Source organism: Leguminivora glycinivorella, chromosome 8, assembly GCF_023078275.1.
Source record: "Leguminivora glycinivorella isolate SPB_JAAS2020 chromosome 8, LegGlyc_1.1, whole genome shotgun sequence".
Taxonomy (NCBI): domain Eukaryota; kingdom Metazoa; phylum Arthropoda; class Insecta; order Lepidoptera; family Tortricidae; genus Leguminivora; species Leguminivora glycinivorella.
Genome location: NC_062978.1, coordinates 17,437,829 through 17,460,546, shown reverse-complemented (window position 1 = coordinate 17,460,546; position 22,718 = coordinate 17,437,829). Strand labels below are relative to the sequence as shown.

Here is a 22,718-nt window from a genome sequence, read left to right as displayed (position 1 = left end):
TAATGACAGTTTAAATGAGTCAAATATGGTTACACAACTTTGCCACTCTGGCCCCCACCCCCCACTGTACCTATATTTGTTGACAATAGTAACGATCTACCCAGAACACCGAAGTCGCAAAGTTGCATCATCTTTCTTTTTATCAGTAAGACGCACCTAATTACAATTTGACTTTTGAATCCGTAAGGAGGAGCCATGCGCGGATCCAGGGGGGGGGGGTCATGGGGGTCATGACCCCCCCCTGGAGCCTAAGTTGGCCATACAAATAGACCACGTGACCCCCCCTGGAGCCCCGGGCCTTTACCACGTGACCCCCCCCCCTGGGCACGAAGCTGGATCCGCGCTTGGGAGGAGCATTTTCATTGAGCAAGCGCGATGCCGATGGTATCCCGACATAGACTGCGGGCCGCAGCATCTTCGACAATTTTACGTGAGTTACCCGATTTTACATGTTTAATATGTCAGTGTCTCACGGTAGTTTGAGTGTGAGTTTGCGAACTTCAGTGATCGTGATAGAGGCCCACTGATTGTACTTAACAAAGGCGTCATCAGACGCAGCGATTGTGCCTTACGTGTCTATAAAATACGTATTGTCTAGACTTGATGCTCATGCCTTAGGGTCATGGTCGGAGCCTAGCAACGGCTCGGAGTCCGAGGCAGAGGCGGTGACAGTCGTGTCGACGGAGCCGTAGACGGAGGGCCGGATGTCGACGGCCGGCTCCTCCACGGTGAGGTTGGGGGCTGAGCTGCTGGTCGCCTCGGTGACTAGCCGCGAGCTCTCGTCGTAGCCGCGAGCCATGTGGTACATGGACTTGCCTCGCAGGCGGCGGCTGAAGGAGCTCCCTGTTGACAGAACTATGTTAGAGACCATTGTTTTGGGGTAGGGGTCTCCCCAGTATATATTAGCCGATATAAAACTACCTACGGATGATCATAAAGACACGCGCAAACAAATCTTTGATAGATGAGTGATAGTGGTAGACACTAATAAATAAAGTAGACATTAAGTTTGATGGCAATCATAAACGCCTATCAAGTCTTACAAGTCTTCATCCGTTGTCTCGATGTCAATCGTCACTACTTTGAAAAAATCACGTATCTCACACTTGTATTCAAAAGTTGAAACGCGGTAGGTAACTCTATATTGAACCCAGACATACCTATTTTTACTACATTGTCCTTTCATTGGCAGAATAGGTACCTACGATTTTTTTTCAAGGTGGTGACTATATATTATGATTTATGTTGTACCCAACAGCAGGCGCAGATTTTTTAGACTAAATAAAGAGTTCGATGTGAATACCTAGTCTTCAAGTCAACCGCAGGATTGGAAAGCAGTTGTGTCAATAAATAAGAGAAACCCATTATACACCATATTGAAAACCCATAGGGTGTATGTTCGCTTGTTGTGTTTCAGTGTTGGTGTTTAAGTGCAATGAAGGTCAATTGATAAAATTTACGATAATGAGTAAAAGTAGAACTTAGAAGTTAGTAGAAGGACAGCCATGGTGGAGCAGAGAATTACAGAAGGTAAGGAAGAAGGTTCGCAAGGCTATGAGGGTGGCGGTAAAGAAAGGCGACACTCATAGTTGGGACGAGTATAGAGAGGTCAGAAATAAGTATACCAGACTAAGAGAGAGAGCTAGACAGGAGGGCTGGAGAAGATTTACAGAAGACATTGACAGTTACTCAGAAGGTGCGAGGGTGGTAAAGCTATTAGCTGGTGACCGGGCGTGCCAACTGGGGAGCCTAAGAGTAGACGGTGACCTAATCACAGAGCCGGAGAGGGTACTGAGTACAATGCTGAGCACACATTTTCCGGGCTGTGAGGAGGTGACAGAGATAGATGAGCAGGTAAGCCGGGGGAGGCCGACTGGGGAGGAGCGGCGGAAGTGGTGGAGGAGAGCAGGATGGAGTGGGCGCTCTTCTCCTTTGCACCCTTCAAGTCTGCGGGCCCGGACGGGGTCCTACCGGTACTACTGCAGAAAGGGTATGAGCATATAAAAGATGACCTACTGGAACTGTACAGGGCAAGTATCGCTCTCAGACACATACCAAAGGTGTGGAGAGAGGTAAGGGCGGTTTTCCTACCTAAACCAGGCAAGAAATCATACCAAGAGGTAAAATCATTTAGAAGCATAAGTCTATCGTCTTTTGTCCTAAAAACCCTAGAGAAGGTGATAGACAAGCATATAAGAGAGAAGGTCAACGGCAGTGGAGACCCGCTTCACGGGAATCAGCATGCATATATGGCTGGGAAGTCAACGGAGACGGCTCTTCACAACCTTGCTGTGAGGGTGGAAAGGGCCTTAGAATCAAAACAGTACGCTCTAGGCTGCTTCTTCGACGTGGAGGGGGCCTTTGACAGGGCTACCTTCCAGGCCGTGGAGGAGAGTCTGGTGAGAGAAGGCATCCGACCGACATTAGCGCAGTGGATAGGCAGTATGCTAAGGTGCAGGTCTATAACGGCGGAGTTGGGAGGTATAACAAAGACGATTAGTCCCAGGAGGGGTTCCCGCAGGGAGGCTGCTTGTCACCCTTGATGTGGTGCCTACTTCTGGACTCTATGGTAAGAGAACTCAACAGGGGAGGCCTGTACATGCAGGCCTACTCTGATGACGGAGTACTACTGGTGAGAGGCATGGTCCTCAGTGTCATGAGGAACATAATGGTAAGAGGTCTCAGACAGGTACTGGGATGGTGCAGAGGGAGAGGACTGGATCTCAATCCGTCAAAAACTAAGCTGGTGTTATTCACTAACAAGAGGAAAAAGAGCTGGAACCCATAAAAATAGAGGGTGTAGAACTAGAAATGGTAGACGAGTTCAAATATCTGGGCATTACTCTTGACAGTTCGCTTAGATACAGGACTCATATCAGAGAGCAGACGGCTAAGGCCATAAGAACGCTGTACCAATGTAAAAGGGCAGTAGGGAAGAACTGGGGACTGAAGCCGAGTATGATCCACTGGATTTATAAAGCCATTATCCTACCCAGGGTACTATATGGGGCGGTGATCTGGTGGCACAGGACCCATATTGGAGAATATCGGAAGAATCTGACAAAAGTACAAAGATTAGCTTGCCTCATGATGACGGGGGCAATGAGAACCACCCCGACACATGCTATGGAGGTGCTGATAGGCTTAAAGCCCCTCTGGATTGAGGCAGAGAAGAGAGCCATGGAACAGTGGTACAGAATGAAAGCATGCAAGGAATGGAGAGGAAGTTGTGTGGACAAGAGACACGCACTGATACAAAGAAAGGCACTATCAAAACTAGAAATGCTGATGGTCAATAATGACCTCATAAAGAGGGAGGAGATTTTCGATAAGAAGTATAGGGTACATATAGGAGAAAGAGACAACTGGAAGGTAGAGGTCGTGCACCCAACGACTATATGCTTCACAGATGGCTCTAGGAGAAGCTCTACAAAGCTAGCAGGGGCGGGAATAGTAATCCCGAAACTAGGAGAAAAGGTGTCGATACCACTAGGGAGATACACTAGCGTGTTCCAAGCAGAGGTATGTGCCATAGCGCGCTGTGCACGTATATTAAAAGAAAGCGACAAACAAGATGGAGCCGTGGTAATATACACCGACAGTCAAGCGGCGCTAAAGGCTCTGAAGAGAATATCGGTGACCTCGTCCCTGGTGAGAGAATGCAGGGAAGAGCTAAACTCGATAGGCAAGCATAGAAGTGTAACGGTTGCGTGGGTACCGGGACACCAGGGAGTCACAGGTAATGAGAAAGCGGACGAGTTGGCAAGGGCGGGGGCGGAGACGGAATTCTTGGGTCCGGAACCGGCTCTGCCTATGTCAGCTGACGTCACGAAAGGAGTCATTGAGAGGATAAAAGAGATGGAAGCACAAAGAGCCTGGGAAAGAGAGACCAGTTGTAGACAAACGAAGATGATGATAGAAGGTAGAGACCAAAGGAGAACTAAGTATCTTCTGAAACTAGGTAAGAACAGTCTAAGAATGCTGACCGGTATCATAACGGGACACAACACCCTTAACAGACATAAGTATGAAGATAATAGGTATCAGTAGTGACGAATCCTGTCCACACTGTGGTAAGGAGGAGACTAGCTTGCACCTACTAGCAGAATGTGTCATGTATGCGGCACCGCGACATGACACATTCGGTAGAGACAATCTGGGAGAAGATGAACTCAAGGATGTCAAACTTAAAGATGTCCTTCTGTTCTGCAGGAAAACAAGAAGATTTGAGGAGAGAAGTGTGGGAGGGCAGCCGGGACAGTAACCTGCAGCTCCAACTCCAGGGAATTGGGCTGAATGAACGCACCAGCGATCGACAGCCCGCCTGTATCCGGCCAGGCGTCCCTACACTACATCTACATCTACATCTACAAAAGTAGAACTTATTTTTTCGAATACTTAATAGTAAATCTCCTTAAAATAATACTGGGGACGCTATTGCTATGTCTTGTATGGGAACCCTGCATTTTATGATTAAGCACTGAGACTTGACACAGTTGTTCATTGGGTGGCCCTGAGTAGATAAAGATCGGGAGGCATCGAGAGCCCCCCTTAATTTTGGAGGGAGGAGGGGGGAAGGCTGGCGCCTCCGCGCTTCCTTTGAAACCATATTTCTCTAAAACTATACAAAATAGGGCATGCGATATATCATTTTCGGATAAATGAAGGACGAGGAATTCATTTTTGGAACAAAAAAAATGTATTTTAGAACAAAAATACAAAATAAAATGGGAAAATCTGAAAACGAGATTTTTTTTTATACATATTATTGCACATTTTATGAAAACTGTAATGGTTTTTTCTAAATAAAAAATATTATTTAATAGCTACATTTATCTAGTTTTGGAAAATGTATAATTTGTTATAGAAATATATTATACGACGAGTGATAAAAATTAATTTACAACGCCCGATAGGATGATTTGAATGCTCATTTCAATAAGTTTTGTCAATGATTTCAGGTATAATCACTATTTTTAACACACGAAAGCCGTAATCATTGTATTTTATGGCTATTTTAGTGATTAATGTACATAAATAAAAAAATACAAATACAAAAAATAAAAAAAATATTAAATGTGATAACTTTTTTATAACATTATCAATGTTCTTTCTATACAATATATATCTAAAAGCAATAAATATGAATGAAAAGCCACATTTATGTAGTTTATAAAAATATATAGTTTGTTACATAAATATATTACGAAACGCGAGATAAAAAATAATGAAAGTGACGTGGCAGGGCGATCTTGATGTACGGTACGGGTCAGCTTGTATGATTCGATGAGGTGAGGTAAAGGTACTCAAAGCTCTCAAAAAGTGTAGTTATTTAGAGTACTTCAAATTAAACAACATACTCCTATATAGTCTGAATTTAACTATTTATATCACATGAAATGATCGATTGATATTATAGGTCAGATATATACATCTGATCCTAATACATCTTGTGAAATAGTAGTTATCTATATGATTTGCATAATTTATGGATAATTCTTACTTGACATATTTATTATTCCAGATCTGCGTCCTGTACTTTGGTTAACGAGTGCCGAAAATAGTTATTAACCAAAAAAGACCGCCAAATTAACAGCATTTCACCGACAAAAGCTGCCTTGCACCATTTTTGTAAGGGTTATAGGTATATCAAGGTGTCCATTTATGGGGTCAACTGAACCCAATTCAAAATTTGCCATTATTTGCTACTTGTGGCTGGACGAAAGTCTGTAACAATTGGGATTTGGGAGCCTACTTGCCCGCAACGTTGCCTGTTGCTGCAGAAACATGCCTCGAAATTGTCGGATGCAGGTGTAAAAAACAGTGCCGCGTAAGGTGCAATCGTAAAAAAAGACTTTTAAATTAAATGTTCGGAGCTGATGTGCTTATGCAGTGGATGTTGTTATATGTACATAATTAAATTCAGACTATTCATGTTGTTTTATTTGAATAACTCAAAATAGCTACACTTTTTGAGAGCCTTGAGTACTAGCCCCGATACACATTTTTCGTCTAGTCAGACCATTTTTTGAGGTTCTCCTTTGTACAAAAGCAATGTCTTAGTTCAAAAATCATTAATGTTTAATGCTAATACGAATCTAGTTTATTTTTTATGGCACTATTGCGCAATAACTAACTATCATATATACTGAAAGGAAGAATATGACGATTTTTATTTTATCTTTTATGGATGGGTAAAACCGATTTAAGGGGGCCCAAAGGAAGTAACTAAATTCTGCTAGTAAACTAAAAAATCTTCAAACCTATGCATGCAGAACTGCTTTAGGAGAGGAGAACGTGATTAAGACATTTTTTTTGCAATATAAGTCACATGCAATTTTATTTTACAATCAAAATAATAGTTATTTGTTATACAAGGGGGCAAAGTTGTATTTTAACGCCGAGTGTGGAATTGAAAAACGAGCAAGTGAAAGGATTCTATAGTTGAACCACGAGCGAAGCGAGTGGTTCGAGAATATAATCCTGAACTTGCGAGTTTTTTAACACACGAGAAGTAAAATACATTTGCACCCGAGTGTAACACAAAACTTTTCCCCTCACTATAGCGAGGAAACTACAACGCAAAAAAATGCGTTTATCACTGCTTCCAGTAGTTCCACAGGTGGTAAATCATCTTTATTACTAGATTAACCTATTTTTATCCATTTTAAAGCAGTCAATTTGACTTTATTCAAGGTCAAATTACTTTACCCACTAGTGGATAAAATGCGTTTTTACCCGCTGGTATTAAAGGACAAAACACATGTTTCCGAGCTAGTGAGGGGAAAACTATATTATAGGACTTTTACAATTTTCTGTACTGGGTCGTGATATACCTACATGTGTAAACGTTATTAGAATAAGTATATTTCTGTATTACTAGACGAACTCCACTGCATAGCGGGTAGTACCTTTACCTCACCTCATCGAATAATGCAAGCTGACCCGTACATTAAAATTTTCATTTTCATTATTTTTTATCTCGCGTTTCGTAATATATTTGTATAACAAAACTATATATTTTTATAAACTGCATAAATGTGGCTTTTTATTGATATTTATTGCTTTTAGATATATATTGTGTAGAAAGAACAAAATAGGATAATGTTAAAAAAAAATCACATTTTTAATATTTTAAAAAAAAAATTGTATTTTTTATTTTATTTTAAGTACATTAATCACTAAAATAGCCATAAACTACAATGATTACGGCTTCCGTGTGTTAAAAATAGTGATTATACCTGAAATCATTGACAAAACTTATTGAAATGAGCATTCAAATCACCCTATCGGGCGATGTAAATTATTTTTTATCACTCGTCGTATAATATATTTCTATAACAAATTATACATTTTCTAAAACTAGATAAATGTAGCTATTAAATAATATTTTTTATTTAGAAAAAACCATTACAGTTTTCATAAAATGTGCAATAATATGTATAAAAAAAAATCTCGTTTTCAGATTTTCCCATTTTATTTTGTATTTTTGTTCTAAAATGCAGGGTGTTGTGCAATAGCGTCCCCAGTAAAACAAAGGTTATCGTACATACAAAACATACTCGTAGTATTATCGTTCACATATTAAATTCGTTCATACGACCACCAGTTCTGTTGATTTTTTTATTATTTTCCTCTTCATTTAAATTATAAATATACAGTCGGACCAAAAAGAGTAGAAATTAAAAAGAGAAACATCGTTAGTGGCGTCCCGTTGTCTCACTCATATTGATTTGAAAGGGATGACACTACAATGTTGCTACTTTTTAATTTCTTATCTTTGTGGTCAGACTGTATGTACGAAGCATGTGCGTATGAATAGAACCTACCAGTCGCCTGATCATTATGTTAATTACTTTTAATTATAAATGACTAAATAGGCAAATTAGTCCACGATAACTTAAAAACGTCATTAGCTCTTTAAAGTTTAGCAACCTCATCAAGTAATTTGCTGAGACAATATTTCAATAGCATCAAACAAAAAATAATTCAATCTATCATCAACAAAAACAGCCGTTTATACATTCATAGACCAGATAATATCTGGCATATGGTCTAAGGACTCTAAGGTCTATGTTGTTTTCATAAAATATAATTTAGATTATTCTTAATCTAATTATGTATTCGCAATCTACAAATTAGTTATAAAACAAAATCACCCGTCGCGTTTTCGTCTGTATCTATGTTAGCGATAAACTCAAAAACGACTCAACGATAATTTTCAAGAGGATGATTAGGATGAAGTAACGGGAGAGGAAAACGGAGGAAGAGTAGACTGTGTGAGTCATGATATGAAACGAAATCACGTTAATCATAAGATGACGGGTGATGGAGATGTATGGAACGAGCAGACATGCTGCGCCGACCCCAGTGACTGCTAAAGGACAAGAGAATGAAATGGTTTTCACCTATCAATAGAGTGATTCTTGAGAAAGATTTATATGTGTATTTGTTAAGGTCGCTGGAGTCAAAAAAGTTATACCCATGATATAAATTCAGAGTCAAAAGCTTAACCATACATCTAAGGGACCATCCACACTCATAAGACGCATGTCTCGGGGCGCGCAAAGGACGTCTCCGCCACGCCGCCTGAATGTAATTCAAAAAACATCTCCTCAGTACATTTTGTATAGGAAAGACGTAACGTACGCCACGCCGCCTGGGGCGCGTCTTACATCCTTCCTATACAAAATGTACTGAGACGTTTTTTGAATTACATTCAGGCGGCGTGGCGCGGACGTCCGTTCCGCACCTCAGGACATGCGTCTCTTAGATGTGGCCGGTCCCTAAGGTTATACAACGTACCAACAACGCCGAGGTGCTCAGAGATGTCCCGCTTCACGTCCGAAACGTCCCACATGGCTAAGAACGAGCCGAGACAAGACCGCGAGTCGGGCTCGTGCCGCGCAAAAGGCTTGTATGAAAAACTGTAGTGGTGCGCAATCGCCGCTAAGAACATCTCTATGCAGATCAGGAAATCCTGGGGACAAATTGCTATCTTAAGATAACGCGAAGAATTTTGTCTTGTGAGGATCTTAGGAGGATCCACGTCTGGATGTTTTTCAAACTGAATAATGTTTAATTTTAATGAACTCATTTGATTTTTAAGTGATCCTATTGATATAGGATTATTTTCATACCTGAAGTTTAGAAGACATAATTTTGGTATCCGATTCTGGTATTCCAAACAGGCTTGATATAACTCCACAATAAACCAGAATATTAATAATTACACCTTGGCTGTAAGAAAATAATACTAATTAGTATTTAATCACTTGGTACTCAATTACTTATGTGTTCAACAATTCACATAATTATTTAATTGTGGAATAATTAATCATAAGCAGGATATGGAGTAAAATACATATAATATATATCAGTAAATGAATTAATTCATTAATGTACATAGTTACAGACTAATTAAAATTGTACTAAATTTAATTTAAGTTTTTGTCAAAAATTTAATTCAGATTCAATTCCTTTACCGTTTTTAGTTAATCACTAGCAGTAAATTATGAGAATAGATTAATTCTAAGCAAAGATACAAATTGGTGGGAATAAAGTTACTTATAATACCAAATAACTGTTGAAATTGTCATATAAAATACTTACAAGAATGAGAAGAAGACAACAGCTTTTATGCAAAGAAACTTCCCAATAGGCTTCATTGGCCTCAGTTCCGCCCGGTTAGCTCTATAGAACAGCACCAGGCAGTACATGGCCAGAAACTGAGACAGGTTGTTGATAGCTATCATGTAAGGGAACGCCACATTAGGGTTGAAATCACTCTCGCCATACACACCACACAGCTCACAGATCATGGAGATAACAGTGGTGACGGGCCGTACTACTGTGTACTGTAGGATGCCGTGTTTGCAGTTGTGGACAAATTCCCTGAAGTGATAAGATATAATATGTTTATGCTTATACAAAGTAAATATAAAAAAAAAATAAGTAGAGCAGTCAATTATTAATTTCATTTCAATTTAGATTCAACATAATTACTTGAATTCTTTGAAGATGTATTATTAATTAAATTACAGTAAAGTGGCCCTCAACAACTTTACTTCAATATTAATGTAAAGATATTATCAACTTTATAAACATTATTAACTTATTATTCTTAGCATTAGTTATATGGTCTATGCATTCGATAGTGTCAAAATTAATGATTGTTAATCACCTTCCCATTTCCCATGGTGCAAGGCAGCAGAGAGGAAATATGTGATAAACTTGAGGTTTTGTTTCCAGTAACACTTCCAGATCTTGATCTTCATTCAGGTAGTTTAAAAGATACTTCATGAAGTTGTAAATTACATATGCTTCATAGCATTCTCGCAGAGAATCCATGTAAATGGATTGTTCTGGAAACTGTAGACCTAACCATGCATTTAGTGCATAAATTGGGACCATCCATAGTATTCTGTGGAGGCAAAGAAAATATCTTTCATTAAACAAGAATGTATGACATACTCGCAACAAAATCATTGATCAATTTACTTTGTAACATTAGTATGGTATGTATTAGATTACCTTATAATATGTTTTTGTAATGAAGGCTTTGTGTAATGCAATACATGTTGTGTGATCTGCCATATCGAGATGGGCATCGCCAAGAGGACGAATCCGCCTCCCACCAGAGCGCCTTGGTCAGCTTTACTGAATCCATTGTTTATAGAATGAGCTATCAATATTGGCACTAATACGATTATAAGAATCACGTAGACGGCTACCAGCAGCGGTTTAATCCATAACCGCCACTTACTAAAGAATGAAAATACACTATGAGAACACATCTTCTAATGCTTTTTTACATAATAAGTAATAAGAACAACGAAACAAGTTTAGTTTCACAACATTTTCTATTTCGGTATGACGCACGGAAGACATGTAATCAATCGCGTTTGAGTACTTATATCAAGAAATGGTGTACAACAACTACAAATGAAGGCCCTAGACAGCTATATTCAAGCTAAACTGATTTAGTTTGATTAACAAAATATATTTATTTTACGTAGATATTTATCGAATATCGACTGACAGTGACGTGAGTGACGCAGCTGACCGACTGTCCATCTATTGTATTCATCCTCATTCATGCACAACAAACGTAACAGGTATAAGAAATTGGTTTATATTTGAAATTTACTGACCTGTAATACAGTATTTTATTGAATGAGATTTGGATGGCAGTTACGACTTTTCCGTGTGGTGGTACTGTACCTATTTCACCAGTCCAAATGGATGCGAAACAGTTTATTACTCAGAACAGAATCATTAAGCATGACTTGGACTTTTCAAAAAAGAACAAAAGTATTGTAAGAAAACCAATGAATATCATTTTAAGATTAAATTATTGTAAATTATTTCAAAGTAAGATATTGAGTTAAGTTATCGTTTATTTGTATTTTTTGTGGACATTGATTAAAAGTTGGTAACACCACATCAGTGTTACTAGCCACAAATTAATTTAAAAAAAATCACATCACAGGTGTAGTGTTGTGTGAAGTAGGTATAATTTTTTTTCTGTTCGAATCATGATCAAAATGGGATTGCTGTAGATAAAATACTATTATTTAATTTAGGAAATCAAAGCTTTTAATGGTGGAAATATAGTTTAAAGATGTCAAACCAGTGCAAGTTAATAGTGGGGATCGACTTATTTGTGCATTTACAGTTATACGCGTAACACGAATTTGTGCATCGAGTTCTGAGCATCGAATTAGGCCACATAGCGATCTCTCCCTAAAATACCGCTGGTTGTCGACGTATCAAGTTAAACGTGAGTTTATAATTTACTCTCGTGTTCATTATTCTACTTAGTGGACGGGATAAGCGAAGTGTTGTTTGGGATGAATACGATAGATAACGTTTATAAATAGTGTATAGCGTGAGTCGATAATTCGTATGTTTTTGTAAATGGGTCACCTCGCCATTCTTTTACGAGCGAAGTTGTTTTGTGATATCTTGGCGTAGCAGTTATTGTTGTTTCACTAAACACCCTTGTATTTATTGTAGGTTTATGTATTAAATACAATGTTTGTGTTTTTCTTTCAAGTGAGTGTGGCGGGAGAGTGATGTCCAGAAAGGCCGCGAGCTGGTAATGTGATGTCATCAAAAGGGGAAACAGAGGCCGATTCAGGCACCGTGTCGCCGAACCTGCCTGTAGTCAAAAATGAACCGGTTAGTACTTAAATCGTAATTAACTCCTCATAAGCTAAGTGTATGAGCTGTTTTAATTCTAAAATACTTCAATTTTATTCTAATTGGGTAGATAATGTTTTTTTCTGATTCTAACTGGATTTTTCAAACACTTTCTTATTAAGAAAATAATATTTTGGGAATTGGTTGATTAGATACTAGAAAAGGTATGGTTTTATCATATAAACTCAAAGTCAACCATGATGATACATTATTTTACAGCAAAAATAATAATGTAGTATGATTTAGCTAAGCATTCGATTTTGAAACCTCTTCCACAGCCTCTTTAGTAGTGTAAGATAAGTAGTGCTTGTTTCACCACCTTTCAGAGCTGCTAAGTGTGATTACTGATTTTCCTTATTTCCATCAAGATTCTGAATTCCCAAGGTTTCATTTATTCAAGAAGTTGTCTTAATTAATGTCTGTTTCTTTCTAGTTGTGTAATAAGCATGCCATCATAATTGTCAATAATAAAAATTATAGGAATTAACCTGAATTGCAATATCCTCACCTCTTGAGTTAAAAATAATTTTGTTTATCAGTTTTATATGGTGACTTTTTCACACATCTGTTTGGTAAATTGACAATTCACAAGTTGGACATAGATGGCACAGAGTACAGACTTATCTGGCTTTCAACAATAGCCAGGTCCACACAAAATCGAGGCACATCACAAGACAATGTGGTTGTGTGGCAAACATCCAATGTGGACATTCGTCAGTCGAGGCAGGTTGCTCGACCTAGCAAAACGTGTGCACTGCATCCTGTGAGGCACTTCTACATAGCAAGTTTGCCACACAAGGAATATATCCCGCGATGTGCCTCACTCTGTGTAGACCCAGAAAATGATTGAAAATGTGTAAAAGTATTTTAACACTTTTGCAACCAAGATCCCACCTGGGAACCTTGGTTGTGCAAACATTATCATTTGATAGAAATTTACTACTACTACTAAAATAACATATGCACCTGTCAGGCTGGCAAACTTAGTTTGGTATGCCTATAACACTGTTTATTAAAAACAAATTGAAAAAAAAAGTTATGACATTGAAATTACCTACATTGAATTACATTATTATAAATATATAAAATACTTTTATTATTTGGCAATGTAAATGTGCACCTTGAATCTTGACATGCATACATATATGCCTATAGGATGTTAAATACTATTCAAATACCAAAGGTGGTTATTATTATGTTTCCATGAGAACACTTATGAATATTTATACACTTCAAACTACTATGTTGCTAACAATGGTATTAGATGAAGTCTACTAATTTGATTCCTTTTGCATGCCTAGAAGCTTTTTGAGTATGTTTTAAATGAAGATTGTTATTAAACAAACATGCATAAAGAAAGATCTAAATGGAACTAAAACAAACAAGCATAATTATGTCAAGCTTGATGTTGAGCAGTCACATCACAATATGCAACTAGAGGTGTTCATGTATTTTGCCAATCCCAACACAACACACCCTGGTTAAGCTTGGCACATGGTGCAAATACTCGCTTTAATTATAGCCCATTTTATAAAGTAACTCAGTATTCATATGATATTCCATTTAATCAACAATGTTTTGAATTTGCTAAAGTAATAAAATGTGGTATAAATTTCCAAACTTTCAACACAATGGTTTGTTTGGCAGGCAACCACCGCTAGTAAAGAAGAAACACCCAAAAGAGGCAGCACTCTGCTGAAATGCACAACCTGCAACACATTTAGCACTCTAAGCAGCCGCGCGCTCACCACGCACATGGCGCAGTGCTCGCCCGACAACAACAATGTGGCGGGCGCGCAGGCGGACGCGCGCCCCCACAGGAAGCTCTTCGAGTGCGACGTCTGCAACATGAAGTTCTCGAACGGCGCCAACATGCGCCGCCACAAGATGCGCCACACCGGCGTCAAACCCTACGAGTGCAGAGTCTGCCAGAAGAGGTTCTTCCGCAAGGACCACCTGGCGGAACACTTCACCACCCACACAAAGAGCTTGCCGTACCACTGCCCCATATGCAACCGAGGGTTCCAGCGCCAGATTGCCATGCGCGCGCACTTCCAGAACGAGCATGTCGGCCAGCACGACCTTGTCAAAACTTGCCCCCTCTGCAGCTACCGTGCCCCCACCATGAAGAGCCTTCGAGTTCATTTCTTTAACAGGTACGATTTCTATGTGAGTTTCTTTGGTAAACTTTCGAGAATTTAATGTCCCTCTTCAGCTCTTACAATATATATATATTATAATACCCACTTGACCTAGTAACTAAACTTTGAACATTTTTGCCCATTCTTCATATTGTGAGCTAAGATGGTAGATATAAGTCAGCCAGAAGCTAGCCTTCTGGTAAGGTAAAATACCTATCTTACCTTAACTTATGGGAAGTACAATACTAAATTGTATGTGTTTACATTTTCCTCATTGTCTTTTGAGTCTAAGACAAGGTTCTTACGTTATTTATATTAGGTTACGTAATATGGCGGAAAAATTAATGATAGCATGTTCCCGATTAAAATTGTCTTTTAGACTTTCAGAGTTAAGTTTTCGTTCTCAAATATAGATACGATACTTAAAACGTGAAATTTAGCTAACTTCAATAATTTACGATGTGAATTAGGGATGTACCGACTAGTCGCCGACTAGTCGGGAAAGCCGACTATCCGGCCACATTTGTAGTCGGCGATTAGTCGGCGACTAGTCGGCAAAAAGGACCGATTAGTCGGCACTTCATTAGTGATAGAAAAACAGTACAAAATTAAATTACCAGCTGAAAATTATGGTTGTATTTTGTAGCTATTAGTAATTCCTTTTTCTTGTCAAAACAACAAATATCTGTTATCAACACAGAAATAAATTTCCTACCTAGGATTATCGACTTCATAGGCAGGATCACTACCTACTAAGCCAAGCCGGTTGTTAAAAATGGAAAATGTATATAAATATTGTCATGAACCTTTGAACATCTGTAAAAAAATCATGAAAAGCGCGAACGAAGGACCAAAAATGACATTCAAAATGTGAATTTATCGAAAATTATGTTCTAGCCGACTAGCCGACTAGTCGGCCGACTAATCGGCCACCCAAGCGCCGACTAGTCGGTAGTCGGCCTAGTCGGCCAAATCAATAGTCGGTACATCCCTAATGTGAATATTTTAAATATATACAGATCATATCCTATTGTTCATACCCCTGTATACATAGTACTAGCACTTACATTTAAAAAAAAACCGGCCAAGTGCGAGTCGAACTCGCCCACCGAGGGTTCCGTACAAACTTTCAATAGTTGAATCATCATATGTTATTCATATATCTCTACAAACTCAATTTCCCACATAACGATTAATATTTAATATTCAATTATATTATTAGACAACGTCCAAAGAAAATCAAGACCATTCGACTTCAATAGCTTATGGCATGTCGTAAGGCCGCTCCTGATCCGACCCCATTATATCAGGAAAAACGCGATGTAGGAAATCAGCGTTCAACGTACAGTGACATCTATCGGCAAATTAAGTAATCTAATGTTTGCGAGCTTATAGTATGGAAGATGATATTTATGGGATAATGCGTTTTGATTGCGTGAACCGATTTTAACCATTTTCCTTTTTTTATAAGCAGGTATTTTCAATGTTATTCTGTAAAAATTACAGGTGCAATAAACACCCGCAAGGGCGGTGACAGTGAAAATGTAAATCTGAAAGGTTTTTTATAAATTAAAAAAAAGTTGTCAATATACGTATACCATTTTATTTTTCCTGTAATATTTATTGTAATGGCCATGATTGGTAAAAATTTCATAAATTAGAAAGAGACAAAAAGTAGCCTATGTCACTCTCCATCCCTTCAAGTACCTCCACTTAAAAAATCACGTCAATTCGTCGCTCCGTTTTGCCGTGAAAGACGGACAAACAAACAGACACACACTTTCCCATTTATAATATTAGTATGGATAGATGCATTGTCATGACTACAAATTTTAAATTAACTAATCCTTTAAACTCCCATTTTAATAAGTTAACACTTCAAAAATATTCAACGTCAGAAAAATATTTCAGACACGGCATCGACCTAGACAACCCAGGAACCGGCAACAACTCTGTTTCCCTGCTAGCAGCCGGCATCGCCAACGCGGCCTACGCCGACGGCTCCATGGACGCGAGCGCCATCAACGCCTTGGGCGCTCTAGGCTCCGGCCTGTCTGTGTCCGTCGCAGCCGCGTACTCAGACAGCGGGGATAGCAACGGCGCCCGATCGGTCGACAACGCTACACCGCCCATGCACTATCTGACCCCTCACGTCGAAATATCTATGGCCGACAACAACGAAACCTTTTCTCCTGGACAGTCGAACCATCTTAATAATTCCGGTACGCATATAGTATGTAAGCACTGGTTTATCTGTGTCTCTAACCCGCTCCGCTGACAACGCTCTGTGCCGTGGGCGGGACAGGCCACTTTGCTCGTAGGAACGAAGACCGTTGGGGCGAAAAGATTTGAGGGTCGACCGCAAACCGGAAAGCCCAAAAAGACCGATAACAAAATGTTCCGACGATCTGGTTAAAGTCGTAGGAGCTCATGGATAAGAGTGGGAGCCATGGAAGACCGAGCTTGGTGGAGACCCCTGGGGGCCTGGGGAGACCTGTGTCCAGCAGTGGACGTCTTTAAGATGTTATGATTATGTACGACGAGTTATGATGGATATTAGGCTGTACAAGTAATCTTCTAGCATTTATGAGATTATTTTTTGATAAAAAAATATCTTGAATGTATTTTTTATCCATCGCAGATTCGCGTATGAATGGCGAAGGTGGCAGCTCACCGCAGTCGGGAGACAGCGCAGGCGCTGTTGCCAGTTCGTCACTCGCGCAGCTACCCGCCGGCATCACGCCCTCCATCACGCTCATACCCATCAAGCAGGTACGTTACTGACTGACAGGAACATGTTGGTGCATGAACGGTGAGGGTTACAGCTCGCCATGGGCATACCCATCAAGCAGGTACAGTACTGACTGACAAGAACATGTCCCAGACCCAAGAGGACGGCGCGGATGGAAGCGCGCCACAGTCGGGCGACGTAGCCAGCTCGTCGCTCGCTCAGCTGCCGGCCGGCATCACGCCCTCCATCACACTCATGCCCATCAAGCAGGTATGATACTGACTGACAAGAATACGCTCACGCCACAGTCGGCCGACGGCGACGTTGGCAACTCTTCGCTCGTGCAGCTAGGCGAGATTAGAATCTAAATCCTTGAAAAGATTTGCCTTCGTATTGTTACGGAAACGTACGAACGTGTCGTGCTATTTCAGTCAGTCTCAGTACAAGATGTATTGACTGAACTAGCATGACAAATACGAACGTTTCCGGAAAATATGAACGAAACTATACCATCTCAATACACAAGTAATTTAATAGTAGATAGCCTGTTTATCAAAGGATGCAAGACATCCATTTCTGTCGAGGTAGTTCGGCACTAAAATGCAGTGAGAGATAATTTATAAGCTTACAATACAATCATGTGTACCCAGTGTAGGTAGGTACAGGTACATAGTAGGTACTCACCATGATTCCGCATTCGTGTTATAGGAGCCAAACGCAGAGGAGACGGGCGGCGCTGAATCGCAGGGTGAGGCGAACGGCGACAAGCGCGGCGTGTCGTCCAGCCTGTCGTCGCTCATCAAGGTGTCGCCGCTCAAGAGCCTGCTGCGCGAGGACCTGCGCCGCCGCATCAGCGCCCGAGGCCGCGCCCGCGGCTCCAACGTGAGTTCACTTCATTATTCTCTCTTTATCGGTTTAGCTCAGCTCGACAAGTTCTCATGAATTTTGCGCTCACATCAGAACTCCATAGTTTTGCCGCTAGCTATATTCAGAGAGTAATTATACTAATCGTTTCGTGATCGTGTGCATTGGTCAGCCGTAACCATTCCATGTGTACATGCAGAGCTCGCGCGCGTCGCCGTCGGAGGGCGGCGTGATCACGTCGACGCACGGCGAGGCGGCGCTGGCGCCGGCGTCGCTGATGTGCGCGTTCTGCTCCATCACGTTCCCCGACTCCACGCTCTACTTCCTGCACAAGGGCTGCCACTGCGACTCCAACCCCTGGAAGTGCAACATCTGCGGCGAGCAGTGCTGCAACGTCTACGAGTTCAACTCCCACCTGCTCAGCAAAAGTCACCAATGACTGTTTGCTGGGGGGCCGTTCCAATAATATAGACTTTGTGTTTCGTGATGCACTTGCGCGGTGTGTGCATAGTACGAGCGCTTCGGAGCTTCACTGTCGTCTTGGATTACGCGATTCTGTTCTCAAACTACTGTGTCGGGCGCTGAAAGGCTTCGAACTCGCTATGCGCCGAACGTCCCCCCGAAGATGTCATTTTAAAAGTGCAAATTATGTCGAGTTATATTTTAGCGGTTATAATTGTTATGTTAAAATGCGTGAAGATATTTATGCGGATATTCTAGTACTTAAAGAAAAGGGTTTATAAAAGGGTAATATTAAATTTTAATTGTGAAGGGTCAGATAGATTTGGGATACGACCTAGTGATTAAATTGAAAGCTGAAAGTGGTACCACTCGGTAATATTACATTCCAAAACGTGACGTAACATTCCATGATGAGAGATTCGAGTCTTTGGTGGGGAATATTATTGTAGTTACTTAAAGTATCTTCTCTGTCCATTTTTACAAATATCACGAAAACGAATGTAGTGTGTTGTTGCACCTCACATCACAAAGAAATCGCAACTCGCCGATGCAATGTCAGAAACATTGTGAAGTTCGACAAAAATGGATAGCAAAAGGACACTTGTTTTAGTTGACCATTCTACTTTTCCGTACTTAATTGTACTACAACTATATCTAATCTAAATTTTAAAAGTATTTTTGGTGCGATAGTGAATTTTACAAATGTTTTAAAGTATGGTGAAAATTGTACAAATTAATATATTTTTACATTTCACTGTTGAGAAGAGAGGGCCTAGCCTGTATTTCCGTGATTATTTACTTATTGTGATTGTGTACAGACAGGAATTATAAATTCTACATTCCATTTTTATGTTACTGTTTCGTAATATGCATGTAATGCAAGTCCACGACTAATATTTAATGTACAAGTTATGTTTTGTTGTTATTATTTATTTTTCTAAAATATGTCTTTTTGTTTAATAGCTATGTTTTATTATTTTAAAGAGTGGTGCGTTTTTATGGTCTTATGTACTTATTTCATTCTCAATTTATGCAATGTTCCTTTCGTCAGTTCAGTTGTATGATATTATCGTTAGTAAATTATTTAAAAAAAAACTATATATTGAAAGCACACTTGCTCAATATAGCTTAAGTGTGGGGCAACGTCGCACAAAAGCATTATATTCAAAATATAAATGAATTGGAATAGTGAACTATATTATGCTTCTGAAAGTTTAAAAGCTTAATCTTTCAATTCGAAGGTACTTAATTTTATATAAAATCAAGGTTTAAAAAGCCCCATTAGATTTAAATAGAGAAACTGACCTGTATCATATAATTGTACTATCCGAAAGATTTTTACATCTTGCGTCCTGAATGCTAATAGCCATCGTTTTCCAGCAAAGGGAACGCTTACTGCCATGTCCGATCATCAGTATCCGCGCTACGCTCTGCGAATACTGCCAGGCAGTATTTGTTTTTGCGATCCGGATTCGGATCGGACGCGATAAGCCAGCGTTCTAAAACTGAAGTGCTCAACCTAATGGGAAACGATATTTGATCTCTTTTATTTTGAAGAGTTAAATTTCTATATTTACTTTCAATATATGTGTTAGTTAACATAAATATTATATTTCATTTGTGTGCTTATAGTGCTTATACAAACATACACTGGTTTATAAATAAAATTTTAAAATAAATGAAATGCTATAGGTTAATGAATTTATTTTGTAATGTAGCTGTTAATTTTGTTTTAGTACATGTTTCATGTTTAACATAATTGGTCAGTCCGTTCCATTTTTCTTAAAGTAACCTGAGATTTACATTCCTGTAGCTCCTAAGTACTTACTTTCGGTTGTGGTCTTGCCTGTTAAGTTTACGAAATTACTTAGATGGAACGTTTACCAACGAAGTTATATATTTGTTTTGTTATGTGGTCATCGCGTGTATAAAGTAGGGCCGGCGCGGGGCCGTCCGTGAGTTACCTGAAGCGAGCAACATATTTATTTATAGATTCTTATGCCGTTTCATTGTTGGTTTTGCAACTTGAATGTTTACTTTTATTTGGTCCCGTTGCCGCGTCACTGTTAGTTAAGGTAGACTCTAAGAGCTATTAATATTATTAACCGGTCACCCCATTGGGCGCCTTTACTTAATCCGTCCATATCTAATGATAGATATTGCCTTTAATATTTAATAAAAAAATAATATATTTTGTAGATTTTAGATGTGACTAGGGAGAGATCTTAATTATAAAATGGTTAAATAATTGCAGAGATTTAAATATGTAGTAATAATTTATTTAACATTTAACGTTATCTCTGCATTGCTAAAATGTAAGTAATTGTGATGTCAATCAGTAATGCTAATGACATTTATTTACTACCGATTAAAACTTAATTTCGATATCTTAACAAAACTCGTGGTACATCCACATATAAAATGTATTAAACCGAGCCACTCAGTTATATATAGAAAATTGCTCGACATTTTATTCCCTCTGTAACAAGGAGCATCATTGGGAGCACGCTATGGCGCACCGACGTACCTAATGCGCCTGCGCCAACATTCCAGAATATGCTCATTTTTGAGGAATGAACATTTTCCACATAAAAGACGTGAGTGACCTGTTTCAGTATATTTGATAACTATGACATCATTTTATTTCATCCCTCACTTACATACTTGGACATGGTTCGAAGGAATTATTATACATACATACATAGGTATTATTACATAATTCGGTGCCTATCCAGCCACGTTATTGAAAGTATATTTATTAATTACTGTTGACCTATTTACATTGTTTATGGACTCGCAGATTTATTAATCGCGTTAATTTCATCAAGAGAGAAAAGTTTATCGTTAAAATTATATTATATATACTTTATTTTTGTGGAGTAGTTATATTATAAGTACAAAATAAGTATTGGAAGTTGTGTTAAAATCACAGCAAATTGTTAATGATATTTGTGAAATACGTGGAACAGTATTTTAAATAAAACTTCTGGATTAGAAAACTTTATAAAGTTGGCAAACTGATACATTTTAGAATTTCACAAAACGAAATAATGATAAAGATGTTCATAATGCCACGTCTATTTTATATATATTATATTATCATTTATAGTAATTTACTAAGCACTCAGTCCAAGTCAACAACAAGCTTTTAGTATAGCGACCCTCACCTTAATACCAAAACACAGCTTACCAACATTATATATTTTTAAGTTGTTATATATATGTAATTTAAGATAGATAAATATAAATAAATGAACGTGGTTAAAAGCAATTGCTTGTAATTTTAAACAGTTAAAAGCGTCGTTAATATTTTTCTGTTACATTTATTGTGTTGTCAATTGATATGAATATAATATTTATATAATATAAAAGGGATACTATTTTATGAAAAACCAGTTTCGAATTATGAGTGATAGTTACTATATCAAGTTTTAGCAGATTGTGCCTTAGATCAATACTTTAATATTTTAAAAATACATATTTAAAGAGACATTTTTTGGAAATTGTTTAATATAATATATCTCATATCTAGATGTGTGTATTTAAAAATAAAATATTGTCACATTAGAGTTATATATTTATACACAAAAACTAGAAAATGAACATGTTAATTATTTATATATATAAGACAATGTACGCAATATGGCTGTTGCTTGTTTTTATGAAAAGTTTATTTTGCAGTTAGGAAATATAATTTTCTCTTATCGTCCTGTAACGGTAAATTAAGATTATAAAGGATTGGTACTTATTACCACAATCTAGTTCTATTTATTTACGTTTAATTTGGTAAAGGGTCTAATAAAATATTAATAAATTATGAAATATTAGCTGTTTCATTTTTTTCCAAACATGCCATTTCGTACTTAGTAGTATATAGATTATTCAAATGTAATCTTTAATAGCATAATAATAATACGAGTCACCACACCGGTGTTGCCCTTGAGCCATCTTGGATGTCGCTTTTTGGTGGGGGCCCATCTTGTGGGGACGAGTCACCGTCTGCCGGAAATAAAATTGGATACCGTTTTATTAGGCAGGCGTCCGGTTTTTTATCCATAGCCCAGTATTAAGTCCATCACTTTCATCAAAATAGACCAGTTCATTTTAGATTCCATTAACTCTCAAATAGTCCTTACACCCTGGCGGGTGTTGCATCTGCGTGTGTCCCATGATACGGGCAAGGGCAACATCCGCTCGGTGTACCCCTTACATTTCATTAAAGTGTCGAAAGGGCCTCTACGTGTTGGCTTCGGCCCCGCGCACGCCTCCCAAAGGTCCGGAATACCATTGTTCCGTGATGGGAAAGACATACAAAT

General features: G+C 38.7%; 2 protein-coding genes across 2 annotated transcripts; one reads left to right on the top strand and one right to left on the bottom strand.

The window, feature by feature from the left end:
- Positions 1 to 355: 355 nt before the first annotated feature.
- LOC125228859 (transmembrane protein 184C) lies at positions 356 to 11,044 on the bottom strand. Its single transcript, XM_048133557.1, has 6 exons — positions 10,534 to 11,044; positions 10,184 to 10,423; positions 9,613 to 9,894; positions 9,141 to 9,240; positions 8,806 to 8,980; positions 356 to 843 (listed from the first exon to the last, which is right to left on the bottom strand). The coding sequence occupies exons 1-6, from the start codon at positions 10,794 to 10,796 to the stop codon at positions 608 to 610; spliced, it is 1,296 nt and encodes a 431-aa protein (XP_047989514.1). The 5' UTR covers positions 10,797 to 11,044; the 3' UTR covers positions 356 to 607.
- A 467-nt stretch (positions 11,045 to 11,511) lies between these two features.
- LOC125228751 (zinc finger protein ztf-16) lies at positions 11,512 to 21,854 on the top strand. Its single transcript, XM_048133417.1, has 7 exons — positions 11,512 to 11,782; positions 12,059 to 12,183; positions 13,852 to 14,360; positions 16,257 to 16,567; positions 16,987 to 17,117; positions 17,785 to 17,958; positions 18,140 to 21,854. The coding sequence occupies exons 2-7, from the start codon at positions 12,109 to 12,111 to the stop codon at positions 18,377 to 18,379; spliced, it is 1,440 nt and encodes a 479-aa protein (XP_047989374.1). The 5' UTR covers positions 11,512 to 11,782; positions 12,059 to 12,108; the 3' UTR covers positions 18,380 to 21,854.
- Positions 21,855 to 22,718: the final 864 nt, after the last annotated feature.

Excerpts from the sequence above, each read along its gene's own strand:
- LOC125228859 (XM_048133557.1), bottom strand. The coding sequence starts at position 10,796 with ATGTGTTCTCATAGTGTATTTTCATTCTTTAGTAAGTGGCGGTTATGG. Across the intron at positions 10,424-10,533 it reads TTACAAAAACATATTATAAG|AATACTATGGATGGTCCCAA; the intron begins GTAATCTAATAC and ends TTGCCTCCACAG. Across the intron at positions 9,241-9,612 it reads GTTGTCTTCTTCTCATTCTT|CCAAGGTGTAATTATTAATA; the intron begins GTAAGTATTTTA and ends ATTTTCTTACAG.
- LOC125228751 (XM_048133417.1), top strand. The coding sequence starts at position 12,109 with ATGTCATCAAAAGGGGAAACAGAGGCCGATTCAGGCACCGTGTCGCCG. Across the intron at positions 12,184-13,851 it reads CTGTAGTCAAAAATGAACCG|GCAACCACCGCTAGTAAAGA; the intron begins GTTAGTACTTAA and ends TTTGTTTGGCAG. Across the intron at positions 14,361-16,256 it reads CGAGTTCATTTCTTTAACAG|ACACGGCATCGACCTAGACA; the intron begins GTACGATTTCTA and ends AAAATATTTCAG.